The following is an 18,031-nucleotide window of genomic DNA, read 5'->3' as shown; positions in this document are numbered from 1 at the left end:
TTAGAAACCCTGGAGCTTAGCTCTTAAGAGGGGGAGCTGGGCTGGGCTCAACTCCAGGTGCACTTGTCAGGGAGCATGCTATGTGTGTTATCCTGTGGGGAAGCTACTGCCATACAGGCAGTTTCCCCCTTCCCAGGTCTTAATAGCGTGGAAGTAAATCTCTGTTGGAAGAGTCAGACCCTTGGGCAGTATCTGTAAGGAGGAGTGCTTAAGGCTGTGGCTTACAAAATTAATGGGCCTTGGGATGTCTGCACACTTGATTGGTTGATTATTATGCTCATGTGGGAGCATACTTTTTTCAGAGAGGGTGTTAGGTTTGGTCTAAACTTTGAAAGCCTGTGTACCATAGTAAAAAGCACGGTATAACTGGAATAGGCTCAGTTCTTCCCCCAGCTTTGTTTCCCAGCTGTTGCTGGGTGTTCAGCTGTTGAACTATCCACAAGTGTGTTGACAGATACCAAGGTCTCAGCTATTTAAACTCTGACACCTGTCCTTCTCTTGCAGCTGACATCAGCCTTGCGGACTGGGGTCGCAAGGCCATTGAGATTGCGGAGAATGAGATGCCAGGGCTGATGAAGATGCGGGAGATGTATGCTGGCTCAAAGCCACTGAAAGGTGCACGTATTGCTGGTTGCCTTCATATGACTGTGCAGACAGCAGTTCTCATAGAGACCCTTATAGAGCTGGGAGCTGAGGTAAAGTCTCTCTTGAGTTTCTCTTTCGGTGTGCCCTTAGGTAATGCTCTGCCTTGGGCACTGCTGTTGCTTATATAACTACCTCAGGGGATCCTGGCAGATATCAGTACTCTGTGGAAGAGATTGTGCTGCAGTCTGCAAGTAGATGGAGTATGTCTTCTCTCCTTAAGTAAAAAGCTTGTCACCTGTATTGCATGTGCCTCTGGGATGTGGTATGTGTCTTCTCATTGGACAAGCTGCATCTTTGTGAGTGCCTGTTTTGGGCTGGGTTACTGACTTCAGCACTCCATCAGCTGTGTGTACAGCTCCCTGGGCAGCAGTGCTGAAAGCTGCTCCCACGCAGTTGTTTTGTGCTCGGGCATGCAGTGCTGTTGCTGGTGATGCTGAAGCCCTAGTGACTGCCTCCAGCACAGATTAGCCTGTATTAGGAACCACACCGTGCCCTGGTAAAGTCAGCAAAAACTAATGAAGCTTTCTGCAAGCTCATGCTGGCCCTTAGGCTGTGCAGGAAAACAACAGGGAGGCAGTGTGGTTCAGTGATCGAGGGCTGGGGTCACCACTAGCTTTGAATTTGTTGTGTGACTATGGACCAGTTACCCTGGTCCATAGTAAAGACTGAGATAAGCCATTTAGTGCATGGTGTCCTCTGCCTGGCTTGCTGACTGAAGTCTAAACATTACAGCTGAGTGCTCACTGTACAAGACATGAGGAGAGCCAGGCATCTGAGCACAATCTGCAGGGCTTGTGTGCTGAGCAGGTAGCTGACAGGAGCTTGATGATGATGGGTTAAGTACATTTGTGATCTAAAGTTTAGCTGCCTGAGCTCAGGCTGTCCAGAGGTGTCCTATATGGGATCCCTCTCTGGAAATGGTTACAAAAGGTGTCATGCTGATCAAAAGGTGCTGGGAGAAGGGGAAGCTCTAAGGCATTTCCTCCAGAAGTGGAGGGATTTAGGTCTAGACAGCATGCCAGGTCAGCCTGGGCAAGGTACGTGCTGTTGTACAGGTGGTCTTCAGCCTGTTCAGATCTGTTCCATGGTTGTAAATCATGCACAGTGCTGTAGGAGAGCTTTGGTGTGGAGGTATGGTCCTGGCTTCATTCCAGCTACTCTGTATGAAACTCTTGTACCTCCACAGGATTTAAAAGAAAGCAGTAGCCACTGAAATTTGGGAAGCTCCTTGCTGCTCCTGTTGACTGCTTATCCCAGTATGGCTGGCCTAGGCAGCAGCTGTGTGCTTACTTAAACACTGCCAAGCTGGTTTAGTCTGAGCACAACCCCAGGTCAGTGTTGTGTGGGATTCATCCAAGTATGTCAGGGAGGTACCTGCAGAGATTTGGTTTCTCTAAGCATAAGGTTGTGCCTTTAAGATGTGTGCTGTTGTGTTAGCTTCTTGTCCTGATGCCTGCATCTTAGTTTAGACTTTGACTTGAGTTTGGATTCAGCCCTAGTTCATCTATTCTGCCAGAACTTAGGTGCCTGGAAGGGAGGTGTGAAACTGATGTAAACATACCCTGCATAATGAGGATGTAGGTCACTTCAGCATAGTAGTCTCGGTATCCCTTTTGGCTGGGTTAACAAAGAATAAGTATTTTTGTGCCTCAGAGTATAAGTTCTAAAACGGTAATAGAAATGCATCCTCTTCATAACCACTGATGTAAATATTAGGCTCTGAGCCCATCAGGTATGCCAGTTATTTTAGGGTCTATGCCATTATCAGAAACTGGTATTATAGATCTGAGGATGTAGTGTTGAAGTGGCCTGTGTCTTTTATCAAGTGGCTTGAAATGTAAATAATATGTAGGTATTCTGTGTACTTTGAATTTCATGACACTGGATGTCATCTGTATGGATATGGAGGGAGCTTAGAAAAACCCAGGTGAGGAGGTGCAGTGCTTAAGGTCACGAATTCAGTTTTCCTGTGCTCCTTCCAGGTGTAATTCACTAACAAATTTTGGCTGTGTAGGCTCATATGAGGTCCTTCCTACTGCAGCCCTTTGAAGTGTCAATTCTTGATAAAGTGGGATGAGTGTCTGAAAACAGGCTGAAGGATTATGCCTTATTACCCTCTCTTCTCAAGGTCTGTTACAAATAAGCATGCAAATACCTGCCAGGCAGCCCTGTAGGGAGTTGAGTGAGAACTCATGTGTCTGGGGTGTGGTGGTTTTTGTGCCCACTGGGAGTTGCAGTAGGTATATAGATAACTTTCATTGCAACTCAGCAAGATGCTGTTGCTTTTCTAGGTGCCTGAGCCTAGTTATGAAATGTGTGTGGAAAACACTTAGCTCAGCTGGAAAGCTGCTGTGACTGGAGCACAGAGTGGGAGTTGGGTGAGCATAATCTTGGAGAATGTCTGTTGACTGACTGTAGTGTTTCAGCATGTCCATATCCCTCAGTGGACACTTGCTATGTGGCTGTTCTGAAAATCTGAACTTTATTGACCAAAACTTTCTAAACCCACCTTACTGTGCACTTCCTAAAGATCTATAGCTGAATGTACACTCTGTCTGTCTGGCAGAAGCTCTTGTGAGTAAGGAGATGGCTGAATATGTGGCACAGCTAAAGCTCTATTACATTCTCTCCCAAAATGACATTATTTTCCTTGGCCTAGTCAGATACTTAGTTTTTACCTTAACTTTGCAGAGCTACTGAGAAAGGCAGGAATCTGCCCTAATAAGCTCTTGCTCCCTTTATAACTCCTGTGTGTGGAAGAGTGCCTGGTAACTCAGAACTTTGTTCAGCAAACAAAACTTGGGTTGTTTTCCAGGTACAATGGTCAAGCTGCAACATTTTCTCCACTCAGGACCACGCTGCAGCTGCTATTGCAAAAGCTGGTATCCCTGGTAAGTTTTCCTTTTTCTAATTTGGCTCTGATGAATTGGGGTTGTACTGCCTGTTCTAGCTAAATCAAACTGTGTACAAATAAAGCTCTCCTGAACAAGCTTCAGGACAGAAACAGCCAATGAAGGCAGTGACCGTTCCTGTGACTGTTTGCATCAGACTATGCGTAGCGCTTCTGACAACGGCTGGTGGTAGGCTATGGAAGAGCCTGGCTGTATGTTACCAGCTTTAAGCCTGGTTATTAAGATGATTGAGTGGGCTGGTAATTAAATGGATTGGTGTGTAGGTGTGTCTAGAGGGAGGTATTTCCAGCAAGCTTAGTGCTCAATTGCAGTCAGGGAAGGGATGTTAACTGCACTGTGCCCTGTTACAGTGACAGCCTCAATACTCAAGATATTTTTAGGCTAGAGCTAGGCCAGCTGTGTTGCTGCCTAATATCCCTGAAGCAGTTTGAGGATGCTGCTGGTTTGTTACTGTCCTTCCAATGAAGAGCAATCCCTTGTGGGATCAGTATGAATACATTTAGCTGTCTGCTTCTGTTACTCAGCTTAAGGACATGCAGTCCTCATGGCTCTGTGCTGGGAACTGCATGGCCTGAGCCTGGATATTGTCAGAGGCTAAATCTGATTTCTGGCAGCCTGGTTCTTTGCTTTGGGAGGTGTACTTCAGTTCTGTTACAATTAGCTATTGCCACAAGTCTTTCCCCAGCTGTGGTCCGTTCTAAGGTAACAGAAGTGGTCCTTTCATCAGCTCCTTCAGCATTACTAGCTGCAGGTGTCACCTCCTCTGCCTGTCTCTGGCCTGTGATGTCAAAGGGCCAGGTGGAACTCTCTAGATCTGATGTTAGATATTGCCTTCCTCACTGCTCTCAATACCCAAAACTCAACTGAAGAGCAGTTTACAGGTGGAGTGTTGGTCTAAGTTTTTGACCTCTGCCCTTAATAGCCTTGTTTTGTTGAATGTGCTCTTTTTGTTAATATTGCACTTCATATACTGAATTTCAGACTTTTGAGGAATGCTGATCCTTTGGATATACTAGGAGATACTGATGCATGCTTCTTCAAAAGGGGCAATTGCATGATTGGCTCTTTGGGGCTCAAAGTTAGTTTTCTGTGTAAACAGTGACGACCTGTCAATTTAGTCAAATATTGGGATATGTAAATCTTGTGCCTAACATATATTTGAATGGCTGAGTGCCACTGAGGCTCAAGTATAACATGAAGCCAGTACAAATACCTGAAAAGGCAAAAATACTGCTAGATGTAGCATGCTCATGGTTGCAGTGTGTTGCTGGTGGTAGATGTACTGATACAGAAATATGCCCTAATAAGAGCAGACAAGGCATGGCAGCCTGGATTTTAGTGCTGTGCTAGAGACTGGAATTTAAACTTAAAGTTGCTGAAGAGTTTATAGTGTGGTGTTTAACTCATGTTAAAGTCTAGTCCCTCTTTTCAGCTGTGCTAGAAAATGCTGTAATTGTGTTTTTCATTGGTATCAATATATCCAGTGGCTATTTCTAATTCCCGGTAGCATTGGGTGTATTAGCAGAGCAAGTGGGGTGTTGTGGATGTGAGTCTGCTGTAGTTTGCTTTGCCTTTTCCATTTTAACATGGAAGAAGAATAAGAGCAGTAAAGTCTCAGTATTTTGACCAAGTTCATAGCCTGGAACAGAAGGCAAAGTGATTTCACTTCTGCTCATTCTGAGATCTTTATTTCAATGCAAATGTCTCTTCTGGCCTGCAGGCACAGATAATCATCTGTGTGTTGGCTCTGCTACTGAGAGCTGCTGATGAAATCTTCCTTTGGTTGCTTTACTACATGCTGAGTAAGGAACTGGCTAATTGTGTGTGTTTGTTCCCATATAGTGTTTGCCTGGAAAGGGGAGACCGACGAGGAATATTTGTGGTGCATTGAGCAGACCCTGTACTTCAAGGATGGGCAGCCCCTCAACATGATTTTGGATGATGGTGGAGATCTTACCAACCTAGTTCATACCAAATACCCACAGCTCTTGAAAGGTAACTGTGTTTTGTTTTGTCAGGCACAGTCCTGCTTGGGAGGCTGTTTGGGTGGTCTGTTTCTGTGGGGATTATCTGCTTGTGTAAAAGGGGTTGGGGAAGAGGAACAGGCGTGTGCAAAGAGGTTGTGAATGAAAATTGCTTATGGTCCAAGACCAGAATCTCTTACCTGCAGGAGCTGTTTCCATCTCTGCTCTGTAGTATATAAGCTGCAGTGCCTGTTACCTGAGAATGAGCAGTGGTACTGCTGATGTGCCAAAAGCTTCCTGAAAATGGGCTGTGTTTTAGAATTGTTTAATGTCTGCTTGCAGTTAATATTTTTAACATTAATGCTTTTTCTTCTCCATCGTCTTAGTGCACCTCTGGATGAAGTCAGAACAACCTGTAGCCTTTCTTGGAAAGGGAACAGTTTTCTACCTTATATAAACTACAAGGCATTAACTCATCCGGTTTGTGTCAGTGAAGATGGTGATGGATTCAGGGTTGGAACCCTTGTTTTGTTGACTTATTGCCTTCTTTGTAACTTAGTAAAACAAAACAGATCAGTGTGGTGTTGCTAGCATGTGGTTATGTAAAAAAATACTTGTCTGAAGGGATTTGGGGATGACCTGTATTAGCAAACTGATGTGTGCCTGGCAAGTATGACAGTTTCTCCTTAGCTCTACCAGTGTACATCATTTGTGTGGCTGCAGTCCACAGATTCTGAACGTTGTTAAAGGGCATATTTGACTTGTGATGCACAGAAAATTGCCTGGTGATATGGGCTGGAAACCAAACGGATACAATGGGGTGTGCTAGCATTTGTTCTTGGTCTGTAGAGGTGAGATTGCTGTAGAAGCCTGCTGGATCATTCTCTGACATTTGCACTACTTTAAGAGGGAGCTATGGGGAAAACATCTGAAGGGGCAGGCCATGGATAGGGCTGTGTGAGGGTAGGAGTCTGGGGCTGCTCCCCATACGTGTGATCATGCAGGTAGGGGCGCCAGGAAGAGGAGAGACTGCTGTGTGACAGGCCTCACTTTCTCCTTCATCTTCAACCTGATGTAATCCAACTAGTAATCCAACAGTCAGTATCTTTGTGGTACTTAAACTGTAATGGGAGGTTTTCATTGGTGTCTACTTGGCCATGCTGGGATCCCCTCTCTTCTGCCAAAGGTCTCCTGCTTCCTAGATTTCCTCTGATGTTCATCACCTCTTGCTTTCCTGCCATTTGATGCCAAGAAGCACCACAGCTGATCATGCCTGCCTGTCGTCTTTGCATTGTCAGAGGCCAGAAGATGCATTTTCCATGTTTGTACTCTGTTTTGCAGTGTTGTTTCTCAGCCACTCACAATGCAACACCTCAGTTGCTGTTCCTGTTCCTGGGGGTCCTTGTGCTGAGTTGTTTTCACATTTCCAGTCATCCTGCTGCCAGTGTCTTTCTCTCCTCCAGCCATTTTCTCCCTCTTACTTGTGCTCCTGGTATGAAGGGACTGGTATAGTATGGTGCAGTAGGACAATGGCTGTTGAACCATCTCCTACCTTAGCATCCATCTCTACTCTGTCCTTGATAAAAACCATCCCTACTGCCTGGAGTTGCTTCCTAAATTCATAGGAATGACTCTTCCACTGGGTTTTTGGAGAGTCTAAGCTGATTGCCATATCTGTCAACATTTCCCTTGCCAAAATGTATGCACTTATCTGCACTGACTGTTGAAAAGCCTCCTTGCAGCAGTTCAGTTGACTAATTAAGACTGATCTCTGTTGAGGGTGACAGAACTTGTTCTGTTTTACCTTTCAGTCCATTGCTCCTTGGAAGCAGCAAACCTTTCGGAATGGGACTCACTGAGTCTTGATCTCATTTAACTGAGCTCTGCACTTAGCCCTTTTCTGCAAAGACTGCTTAAATGAAGTGTGTGGCATCCATTTTTTTGTATCTAGAAGATAATAGAAGCTAATACGTCCTAAGGACATGTGGTGATAATTGACCTCTTTGAGGGAGAGGTATGACAAGAGTAACATTAGCAGAGCGTGCATAGTGTGTGGAAAGACTGGATCATGAGCTCAGGAGACATTTTGTCATGCAGCATCTGAAAGTGCCATTTGCCATTAAGTCTGGAAAAGTTTTCTGGGCTAATCTCAGAGAACTATCCGTCTCCTCTGCTTTAGTTGCTTCTAATTTAGTAGAAGTTAGTTCAGCCATTGTGTGCAACTAACAGTTGAAAGTAGGTCTCATTCAAGTCTGCTTCACTAGGAGATGTGTTAAATACCTGCGTGGAAATGCTCAGCAAGCTTCCCCTCTCTCTAATTGTGATGCTGTTAAAGGGCAGAATGGCCTCTGTACTACTGGCTCATTCCACTAAACTACATGCCCTTAAAACCAAGATAAATAAAGGCAGGAGGGGAAAAACTAGAACTGAACAAAGGAGAAAGTCATCTGAACTCATGTGAGGGAGGTCTCTGTCATCTGTGTAGAAGACTACTATTGAGAAAGGATGGAGATTGGATCATTTGTGATCCATTGATGCAGACTTGCTTATTGATCAGGTAAGAAATACAGAGGAGCAAAGCAGGTCTGAGTGTTTAGGAAGGTTTTTTCCAGTTTAACCTTTTGCTCACTGTAGGCCCTTTACTGTTCTCTAGTCACTTAAGTCACTCAGGCATTGAAATGGGGTGGTGTAGATAGTACTACTTTTAGCAGAGCTGCAAAGTAGTTGAGACCAGCTATAAATGTCACCTGGAGGCAGCAGGAAGGTGGCCTTCAGGGAAGGGAAGCTGCTGCTGTACAAAGTGTGAGGTTTGCTTAGTGCAATTTGAAAGACAATCTGCTAAGTTTAGAAACGTCAGCCTGGAGAGCTTTTGAAGGATGGAGTGTCTCCCATTGCCAGGTAGAGCAGAAGAGATGGCAGGTTTGAACTGGATGTTTCTGCCGTGACCTCCCACAGATTTCTTTCACAATGGGGATGATTATACTTGATCTAGGCAGTTGTGCTGGAAAATTGATACTTTTGGGAGACTTACTACAGATTCTGTATTTCACTGTGCACCAGGCAATGATCTTTAAACTGTCCCATCCCCTCCAAGCAAGCCTCAGATATGCCAAACTTGTTCTTTCTGCAGGTAACCATGTGGGTAGTGTAGTTCCCAAAGGCTCTGTGTCAGGTCTGTGATGAGACAGAACTCTGTAGGGGTCAATTGATGTAATCAAGCTCTACTTCTAGTGTTGTTGGTCTTATTTTCTTGGTATGACGCCGTGCCAGTGCTTCTACCTGGTGGTCTGGGAAGCCAAAGGGAGCTCTAATGTCTCTGTCTTAAACTCCATTGAGACATACATCTGTACAGATTCTGGTTTGAAAACCACTTTGAGTCGTGCTCGGAGGCTTAAACCAAAGTTGTCCATGTTCTTGACCTTATTTGGCTCGTCTAGGCTTAGATCAGTTTGCATCTTTTTTTAAGCAAGAGGGATGGGTTGGAACCAGAATGGACACCCATGTAGTAGGTGCTGCTTGCCTGGCTGGGGGGGTTGTGGTGGCACCTCTATGTGTGACTGGGGGTCCCTGCTGGGGGGGGTGGGGGGCGCTAGAGGGCAGTGTTGTGCTGCAGGTCGGGGGTTGGGGGACAGGACGGCTGTGGTCCCCTGTTTGGGAGTGGGAAGGCCTCGGGTGGGAGCATGTGTCTGCCAGATGTGGCAGTGAGCCGGGCTTACTGAGGGCTTGGGCTGTGAACTTTGAAGATTACTTTAACAAGCTTTATTCTTTCTCACTTAATTGAGCTCTGGTACAAGTTTGGGATTCCCCTTTCTTCCTTTTTGCTTCCTTAACTTGCTGGGGATGTGACCTGAGCCCATGGGTTCCTGGCAGCTGTCACCGAGGCTCTTATTCCAGCTGGGAAGGTGGCACCCAAAGGATTTGGGCAAAGCACATGCCTGCCTTCTCCCAGGATCCATGCTCCTGTAGCCCGCTGGGGAGCTGTGCTCGGAGGGGGCAGGTACCTGCTGGGGAGCCGTGCCTGGCAGTCACACCACCCCTGGTATCAGGGTCCAGGTACCTGCTGAGGAGCTGTGTCTGGGAGGCACAGCACCCCTGGGTGCCTGGGGGGTGCAGGTACTCGTGACTCTGAAATGTGTGCTCTGGCCTTCCTGCCCTCTGGTGTTCCTGCAGGGTCCTGGTCTGGCCTCAAGGAGCCTCCCTGGAGCCTGCAGGCCCCTGGAATGGCTGACCTCTTCATTTGTCATCTGTGGGCAAAGCCAGCTGCTCATCTGGAGGTGCTGATCTCATTCGCTTTGTTCCTGTTCCTGACTTGGACTATGCTGATGCTGTTGCTCCCAACAGCGATGACTTCTGCGTGCCATTTGGAGAGATGATTCTCCAGTTATTCATCCTGTCCTATAAACTTCTGACAGGTTTTGCTTGCTGGGGGGGTACTGACACTTGGATGCTTCTCTTTGATACATAGAATTAACAGACTACATAAATAGTTTTTGGGATTTTGCTGGGGGTTATCGTTCCCACTTGCCCATCCCTAAAGTAATGCTGGCTGCTGAGGAGGTGTGTGTCCTGTGGTTGAGGAGCTCCACTGTTGCTGCTGACTGGTGAGCTTGGGCAAGTCCTTTGGCCCCTCTGCTTTTGCTGTTTGTGAAGTAGGAAGGCTAGTGCTCACCTTTTAGAAATACTGGGAGGGCTATGGATAGAGTGTTGATAAAAAAGTAGCAATTAGGAGTGATTATATGTTATATAGTGAGGAAGGAATTAAGAAAAGAAACCTAAAGGAGCAATGTTTCTGTATGTTCACATGCACTCACATAGGATAATTTGGACTGTCACCTGCTTCATCAGTAAAAAGGCCCAAACAGAACAACCGATGAATGTTTTTTAGAGTTGTTCTATTAAAATGATTGTAAAATTATTTTTCTTGCAAGTATCTTTTAATTTTTATCCTATGACCTCAGTGTGAGAGGTCACTTGCCTGGAGGGGCAGTATCTTCTCTGTATACATCTCTGGTGTATATAGAACTTGGTATTCAGTGTTTTAATATTTTTCTCTTCTGAGTCTGAATTGGCTCCAAATGCCACATGGATCTCTTTGTAGAGATGTTGCTTGTGTTCATGGGTTCAGCCTGATTTAGCAGAATTCCTATATTTTCCCTCAGTGGTTCATACATCAACAAAATAGTCTTGCAGGGTGTCTCCAGTCCTTAAAGAGCAAACGTATTTACCGTATCCTCTACAGTGGAGATTCAGCCAGACTCTGGATAGTATAGTTTCAGTTATTCTGATTTTCATAAATTGAGGACCTTTTTGTGCAGACATGCTTTAAGTAATCAGGCTGTTGCCCAGTGTAGCAACTAGACAGTTGATACGCAATGAGGTATTATTGAGATATCGGAGAGGAGGGAGATCCACAAGTCATGTGTGATGATGCCACTTCTGAAGAATTTGCTTCTGTCAGAAGGTTCATGGAGAATCAGGATCCTTAAAGCAAGGGAAGCCTTTACAGCTTTGGCTTTTTGATGTAATGTGGAGTTGGGTAACCCCATGACAGTTCCTGTGTTATCATGATCTTAGTCTGCTATATGATGTTGGTGTTTCTAGACAGTCCTTTGTCTCTGTCTCCTGGACTGTTTCAAACAAGGATATATTTGAAATAATGTTTTTTGAATATGCTAGTAATACCTGTGAAACTGAAGTTTCATGTAGCTAGGATCAAGATTTAGGGGGCATGTCAGCTGTTTAATCAGAGCTGAAGTTGATTGCGATGAGGATTGGGAATGGTGAACTCTGTATTTGATCTACTTTCAAGCCATCTTGCAAGATTGGACTAGTCTGTAAAAACATCACTGAGGTGAACATCTTGTCCTTTTTGCAGAGGAGTTTTTTGATCATTTTGTGAGAAAAGTCTCTTCCGATTCCCTGACCTAGAGCCAGTCCCTTCCATTTTTCCAGAGAATATTTTATTCTGCACTTTTAATTGCCTTGTGGGGGAAGAAACTCGTTTGAACAGTTTGAAACTGGTTTCTCATCTTTTCCCCACTTTCTGCAAAGGGTTTAACTTAGCCTTTTGGAGGATGCTCCCAACACCTGGATGTGTTGTTTTGCAGCAGGGTTAACACCCAACTAAATTGAGTCTTTTCTTCTCCCCACAGGAATTAGAGGTATTTCAGAAGAGACAACCACCGGAGTTCACAACCTGTACAAGATGAAGGCCAATGGGACCTTGAAAGTGCCAGCTATCAATGTTAATGACTCTGTCACCAAGGTAATGCAGCTAGAGCCCTTCTGCTGTTTGACCAGTTTGGATGTCATTCCCATGCAACTGTTACTTCTCTTGCTGAACTGTTTTTGAAGTGGTACTGAATAGATTTTCACTATATCCTTGAAGTGAGCTCATGATGTCTCTAATGGGACATGGCATTGTAAATACCCTGTTTTCAGAACATCAAGGCCTTCTTTTGTATGTAAGGACATACATTCTTCTGTTTTAATTATGTGCAAACACCTTTGGAAGTCATGGCTCCTGGGGTACAGTCAGTTCCTGTGGCAAGGGGCATGGTCCTCTGAGTAGCTTAAAGCCCACAGATAGGTGGCAGGTACCAGCTGGAAAGAGTGTGACCTACATGAGCTTGTGACTGCTAAGGGTTGGTTGATTTGACAAGGTATCTCTGTGAGCAACAGTTGCAAAGGATAGGGTAGGAAGTATTTATTCCTCGCTTAGCTATATTACTGTTTCCTGAGACAAATTCTGGTGAATTGAGGGATGTGGAGGAATGGTGTTTAAAGGCTACTGGTGCTTTTTGGATGCTGAAGAATTATAGTGGGAATTTCAAGTGTACTTAACGTTAAGGCATCTAGATGTTTTTTTAAACCTAGTTGCTAAATCTATTTTGAGTTACCATACTAACGTTATCCTGTTGGGCATGGTGATTCTCACTGTTTGGTGTTGTGGTTTTAGCCCTGCTGGGACAGGGAGAACATGTTGCCGTTGCCCCTCCCCCACCCTCAGCCGGTCGGGCTGGAAGTGAGGCACAAACCCCAGGTTAAAATAAGAAATTTAGTACAACAGTGTGATAAACAATCTGAACAACAACAGTGGCAATTATAACAACAATGAACAGCAATAACAGTGAACAAGACAAAAGATACACGGAGAAATACCGCAAACGGTCAGGGAACAAAGCCGACGCGTAGGTCCTGCTGCCAAAGAGAAGCCAAAGAGAAAGCAAAATCAAAGTTTCCTGCCCCTGGACCTGATGTCAGCATGGTTACTATGAATAACCCGGCTGGAGATCCCTTCCCCCTCTCTCTCTGCTGGGGAAACTTAACCCTATCCTAGTTGAACCAGAACATTTGGCCTGCTTCCTCTGCAGTTTGCTATCTGAAGAGTATCTCCTTTCTGCTCAGAGATGCATCTGGCATCTTTATTTCATAGCTAGTGGGATGGAATCCAGTTGATCTTGGAGGAAGCTTGGTTTTTTGCATCCTTTTCACCGAAATTTGTGTGTCCTGCATAATGACTATTAATACTGTTAAGTAGATTTGGAAATTCAGATGTTTCTAAAAAAGGCTTTTGAATGGATTTGGATTGAGCTCACTTTATTCTAGTGCCAAACAAGTGCTTATTTTCAAGTACTGTTTGGTGTTTAAACTGAGTGCAGATATAGATACAAGGAAGAAATTCTTCCCTGTGAGGGTGGTGAGGCCCTGGCACAGATTGCCTAGAGTAGCTGTGGCTGCCCCCTCCGTGGGAGGGTTCAAGGCCAGGTTGGACGGGGTTTTGGGCAACCTGGGCTGGTGGAAGGTGGCCCTGCTCAGGGCAGGGGGTTGGAACTAGATGGTCTTTAAGGTCCTTTCCCAAACCATTTTGTGACTATGATTTATGTAGTAAAAGATTTGTACTAATCACAATTACAGATGTCCGGGAAGACCTGCAGTTGAGCCACCAAATTATACTCTCCCAGTTTGATATTTTCAGTTGGTACCAGGTTCCTATACCAGTCTTTGGACAGAGAAGGCAGACAGCATTGAGTTCTGTTCTTCCCTCCTGCTGCTTAAATGTATTTTTGGGTAGGACAGATGTCTGCATCTGTCACTCTACCTTGCCTGCATGGGAGTGCACAGGCATGCGAAAGGCTTTGATTGTAATTGGGGGATTTGGTGATGAGGAATCAAATCTGACCATGCTATTTTCCTTCATAAGAAGGCTTATGCTTCAAGAAAAATCTCTTGGAGGACTAGAAAAGAGAATTACCAACTGGCACTAGCTTTGGAATTTGAAGGGTTGGTAATGCAAATGTTCTGAAATATTAATGGCAAATGTGCCTGTGGCAGGAGTTAGAGGCATTGAATCAGGAACTTCTGGACTTGAAGTATAGCTTTTCACACATTAGGCCTTGGTCAGCTGTGACTGATATGTCACTGTATCCTTTTAACTTGCTCAGATAATCCATTGCAGTCATTTTTAGCAACATTTTCATATGTGGATTTTGCATTTTTATTGTAAAAATTTTACAGTTGTTAGCTGTAGACTGAAAACCAAACTGTAACATCACCTTACACATGCTAGATGGCACTAGCTGTAGCTGCAAGGTAGGTTCCATGTGAAAGATCAGTGCCTCACATCTAGGTATGCAGTCTAGAAAACATGGGGCAGGCTTTAAGACCAGAATTTTGCTGCTTTTCTGAATTTTGCTGTCAATGGTGAGTTCTTTTTACCCCTGCCTTGGGAAGCATAGCACAACATAGCAAGGTTTGGATTTTTTCAAATTCTTAGCTTCTGTAACTCTTCAGATAATGAAATCTGTTTATATGGCCCATCCCTCTGGTCAAAACAAAGGGCCCAAGGAGAAAAAGGAGAAGCATTACAAAAATCAGTACAGCAATGTGTTTGAGTTGAGGGAACAGTTCAAGTGGAGCAGCGTTTGATATTTGACTTACAGGGGAATTTGATTTGGAGGTCTGGCTATTAAGCTCATGTGTTCATGTGACAGTAGGAGGTTGTTTTGTGATGGGGCATTAGGAGATGAAATCCAGGGGTTCTTGGTTACAGTGACCAGTACTGTGAATGGTTACTTGCTGGATTTATCTAGATCTGAGCAGTGGTAAGGTCTGGCAGTGTTAGTGTACCTTTTCCTGGGGGTAAATGTAATTTTGGTCTTCCTGGGCTGCAGGAAGCAATGGTTGATGTGGGCAACTTGCTGCTTCTGCAGGGTCCACGTGTCTTGCAAATATAAGAATATGTGCTAACCAATTGACTGCATATTCTGCTGGTGTTTTTTGCCTACTTGGTTCAGTTCATTGACTGAAAAACAGCAGCAGAGAACTGGTGAACATCTGGTTAAGGAACTCGGACCTACTTCTGTACTCAAGAATTGTTTGTGCTTTTACTTGATAAATTCATATACCTCCAATAAGCTTTTAACATGTCCAGGCCTTAGTAGATGCAACATATTTATGAAATGCTTCTCACCAGGGGTGTACTGAAGCTTGTATTTGGTATAAATATATAGACTAATACTGAATAAAAACATCAAACCAGGTTATCTTCTTCCCATCCCTCATTGTGGTTGAAGAATTTAGCTTACTGTCAGCCTCCTGGTTTGTAGGACTTGCATACAAGTCTGTTTCGTTTTTCTAAGGAATTTTACTTGAGTGACTTTCATCTGTTCTAAAACTGTTTCTTTTTCTTCCTCAGAGCAAGTTTGATAACCTTTATGGTTGCAGAGAGTCCCTCATTGATGGCATCAAACGTGCTACAGATGTCATGATTGCTGGGAAAGTAGCAGTCGTGGCAGGTTATGGTGATGTGGGAAAAGGTTGTGCTCAGGCCTTGCGGAGCTTTGGAGCCAGAGTCATCATCACTGAAATTGATCCCATTAATGCACTGCAGGCAGCCATGGAAGGTGAGAACTGAAGGAGATGCAGAAATTAATGCCTGATGGGGATCTCTGCATGTCAGTGCAGAGTGATAAATGATAGTTGGCCAAGACAGTTTCAGTGGGTTCAGCCCTGTCCCTGCTGAGGTAGAGGTGACTCCAGTTTAATTGTAGGAAGTCTTTCCTTACAGTTAGGGAAGGAGTTTATTAGTGTAGTCCTTGAAAATGTGTTTGGAGTCAAAGATATAAATACCATAGTGTGGTAAGGCCCCCATTTCATAACACTGCAAGTCTGGTTTTGAATGGGTTCATTAATCTTCAAGTTGTGCAACTCTAATCTCCAGTGTGGGTTAAGACTTCACTAGAATATCTTCTCAGTAAAACACTAGGCCTTACCTTCAGTAAATGTTTTTGAAGAGCACTGCTGTGCTCTCTGCCTTTCCAGCTGTGCTCCTTCTCTTCTATGGGTGTTTCATGTAACTATGCTGCTTAGTACCAGTTAATCCCATTTCTATTCATACCTGGCTGGAAGCTGCAGGTGTGGTGGGTGCACTTTCTTTGCAAACTTGACCCCCTGAATCCAGTCTGAGTGCTGTGCCAGATACTACACCTATGGACATAAGACATTGAATGTACAGATCTACAGATTGGAGAAGGGATAGATATTTCTATTCTATGTTGATATTTAATATCAAGACAATATGCCCATTACCTTGCATCTTCCATAGTCAGGTGTTGGCACAGACTTCTCTTATTCTTTTTCTGTGCTTTTCTACTTACAATATTGTATACAATTTTTAAAATAAATTCTGGTGGTTACATAGAGGAATAACTACTTCTCTTTTCAGGTTATGAAGTTACAACCATGGAGGAGGCCTGCAAAGAAGGCAATATCTTTGTTACCACCACAGGCTGTACCGATATTGTTCAGGGCAGGTACGGTCTAGCCACTTGTTTTAGTGAAAGCATACCTGTATGGTTAGATTTTATTTTTTTTTTTAAATACAATCCTAAGTTGTCAGCAGTATGGTGAGGGTTAGCATGCAGTCTCATTTCAGGACATCAGAATTTAGCATCACTTTAGTGAGAAATCAGGGCTTTGGTCTTTCAGTTCTGTTGGATGTTGCCACATTGTGGTTGTTCCTGTCTTACAGCATGTAATGATGGAGAAACAAGAAGTGTGGAGGGGTAGATAGACTTCTGGAGAGCACCGGGGCTAAAATTGGTGTTAGAACAGATAAATGTGAACAGAAGAGGAGGTTGATAAAGGTTGAAAAGGTTGAAAGTGATTCCATCTGTGAGTGCACATAGCAGACTTGAAACTAGCCTGTTTTCAATAAGCTACCCTGCAGTTTTTTGTTACCACTTCTTAGATCTCAATTTATAGCCCCTCCACTGTACACAAACTCATTCCTACCTTTGCCATTATATTTGTACATGGAAGATCAGATTAAGTGGGAGGAGTTAATGCTGTTAGTCTCTAGAGCTGGGAACTGTTGGAAGGTCATGAAGCAAATGACTTCTGTGTAGGAAAGAGAATAACTGCAGATATCTTAGTTTTGACCAATTAAAACAGTTTTACTTTCCATACTAGGATAACATTTTTCTCTCCAATAACCTCTTATCTTTGGGAAATGTCCTTCTATAGAAGCTTAAGAGTTTTTTCCAGTAAACTTGACATGTCTGTAAGATTACCAGACCCACACATCTTGTGAGAGTCAAATGTAGTTAGTGAGCCAGGCACTTTTCATTTCTCCTTGATCAGAGCTATGGACCAGAGCATTTTCTGATGCTTAATTTTTTTTGTGCATTAACTTTTCATATAACTTTTTTTTCCAGGCACTTTGAGCAGATGAAGGATGATGCCATAGTGTGTAATATTGGCCATTTTGATGTGGAAGTTGATGCAAAGTGGCTGAATGAAAATGCAGTAGAGGCAGTGAATGTTAAACCTCAGGTGAGACAGCCCTTGCATGAGCTCTCCTATTAAGAAAGAAGCAATAGCTACTGTCTGTTTCCAGAATGGGGTATTTCTTTTCAGCTACTTGGGTTTCTAGCTTTCTTGGAAGCCAGTGTTTCTCTGGGCAAATCAGAATAGAGATTCTGCTGTGCTCTTCCCTGATTAACCTGGAACAAGCAATTGCTTCCAGCCAGTGCCCAAGTGTACAAGCATGGCTTCTGGCAAGAGGCACCTGATATGGATGCATCTTTCTCAATGTGTTCCTACTTCCTTGACAAACAGGAGCCTACCCCATACTTGTGGCTGTGTAGACAATTAATTGCATCAAGTTCATTCCTTACAGGAAGTCAGCTTTGATGTTTGGGGTGTGGTGAGGAGATACGGAAATGTGTTTTCTTTGATATCCCCCAGCTGAAAATCAAAGAATCATAGAATGGTATGGGCTGGAAGGGACCTTAAAGATCATCTAGTTCCAACCCCCTGCCATGGGCAAGGACACCTTCCACTAGCCCAGGTTGCCTGAAGCCCCGTCCAACCTGGCCTTGAACTGTTCCAGGGAGGGGGCAGCCACAACTTCTCTGGGCAACCTGTGCCAGGGCCTCACTACCCTCACAGGAAAGAATTTCTTCCTTCTATCTAAATTAAATCCCCTCTTTCAGTTTAAAACCATTA

The 18,031-nt window shown here is 44.1% G+C and overlaps 1 protein-coding gene across 1 annotated transcript in view; it reads left to right on the top strand.

The window, feature by feature from the left end:
• Window positions 1-508: 508 nt before the first annotated feature.
• Window positions 509-18,031, top strand: part of AHCY (adenosylhomocysteinase) — a 28,080-nt gene continuing 10,557 nt past the window's right edge. The window contains exons 1-7 of the mRNA XM_026862194.1: window positions 509-695; window positions 3,461-3,536; window positions 5,400-5,552; window positions 11,674-11,786; window positions 15,219-15,426; window positions 16,248-16,335; window positions 17,239-17,356. Coding sequence (XP_026717995.1) covers window positions 561-695; window positions 3,461-3,536; window positions 5,400-5,552; window positions 11,674-11,786; window positions 15,219-15,426; window positions 16,248-16,335; window positions 17,239-17,356 — 891 coding nt within the window. The 5' untranslated portion in view covers window positions 509-560. The remainder of the gene's footprint in view (window positions 696-3,460; window positions 3,537-5,399; window positions 5,553-11,673; window positions 11,787-15,218; window positions 15,427-16,247; window positions 16,336-17,238; window positions 17,357-18,031) is intronic.

Source organism: Athene cunicularia (genome assembly GCF_003259725.1).
Source record: "Athene cunicularia isolate RWA chromosome 20 unlocalized genomic scaffold, athCun1 chr20_part1, whole genome shotgun sequence".
Lineage (NCBI taxonomy): Eukaryota > Metazoa > Chordata > Aves > Strigiformes > Strigidae > Athene > Athene cunicularia.
The sequence above is the reverse complement of the archived record's forward strand: the minus strand, read 5'-3'. Positions and strand labels throughout refer to the sequence as shown.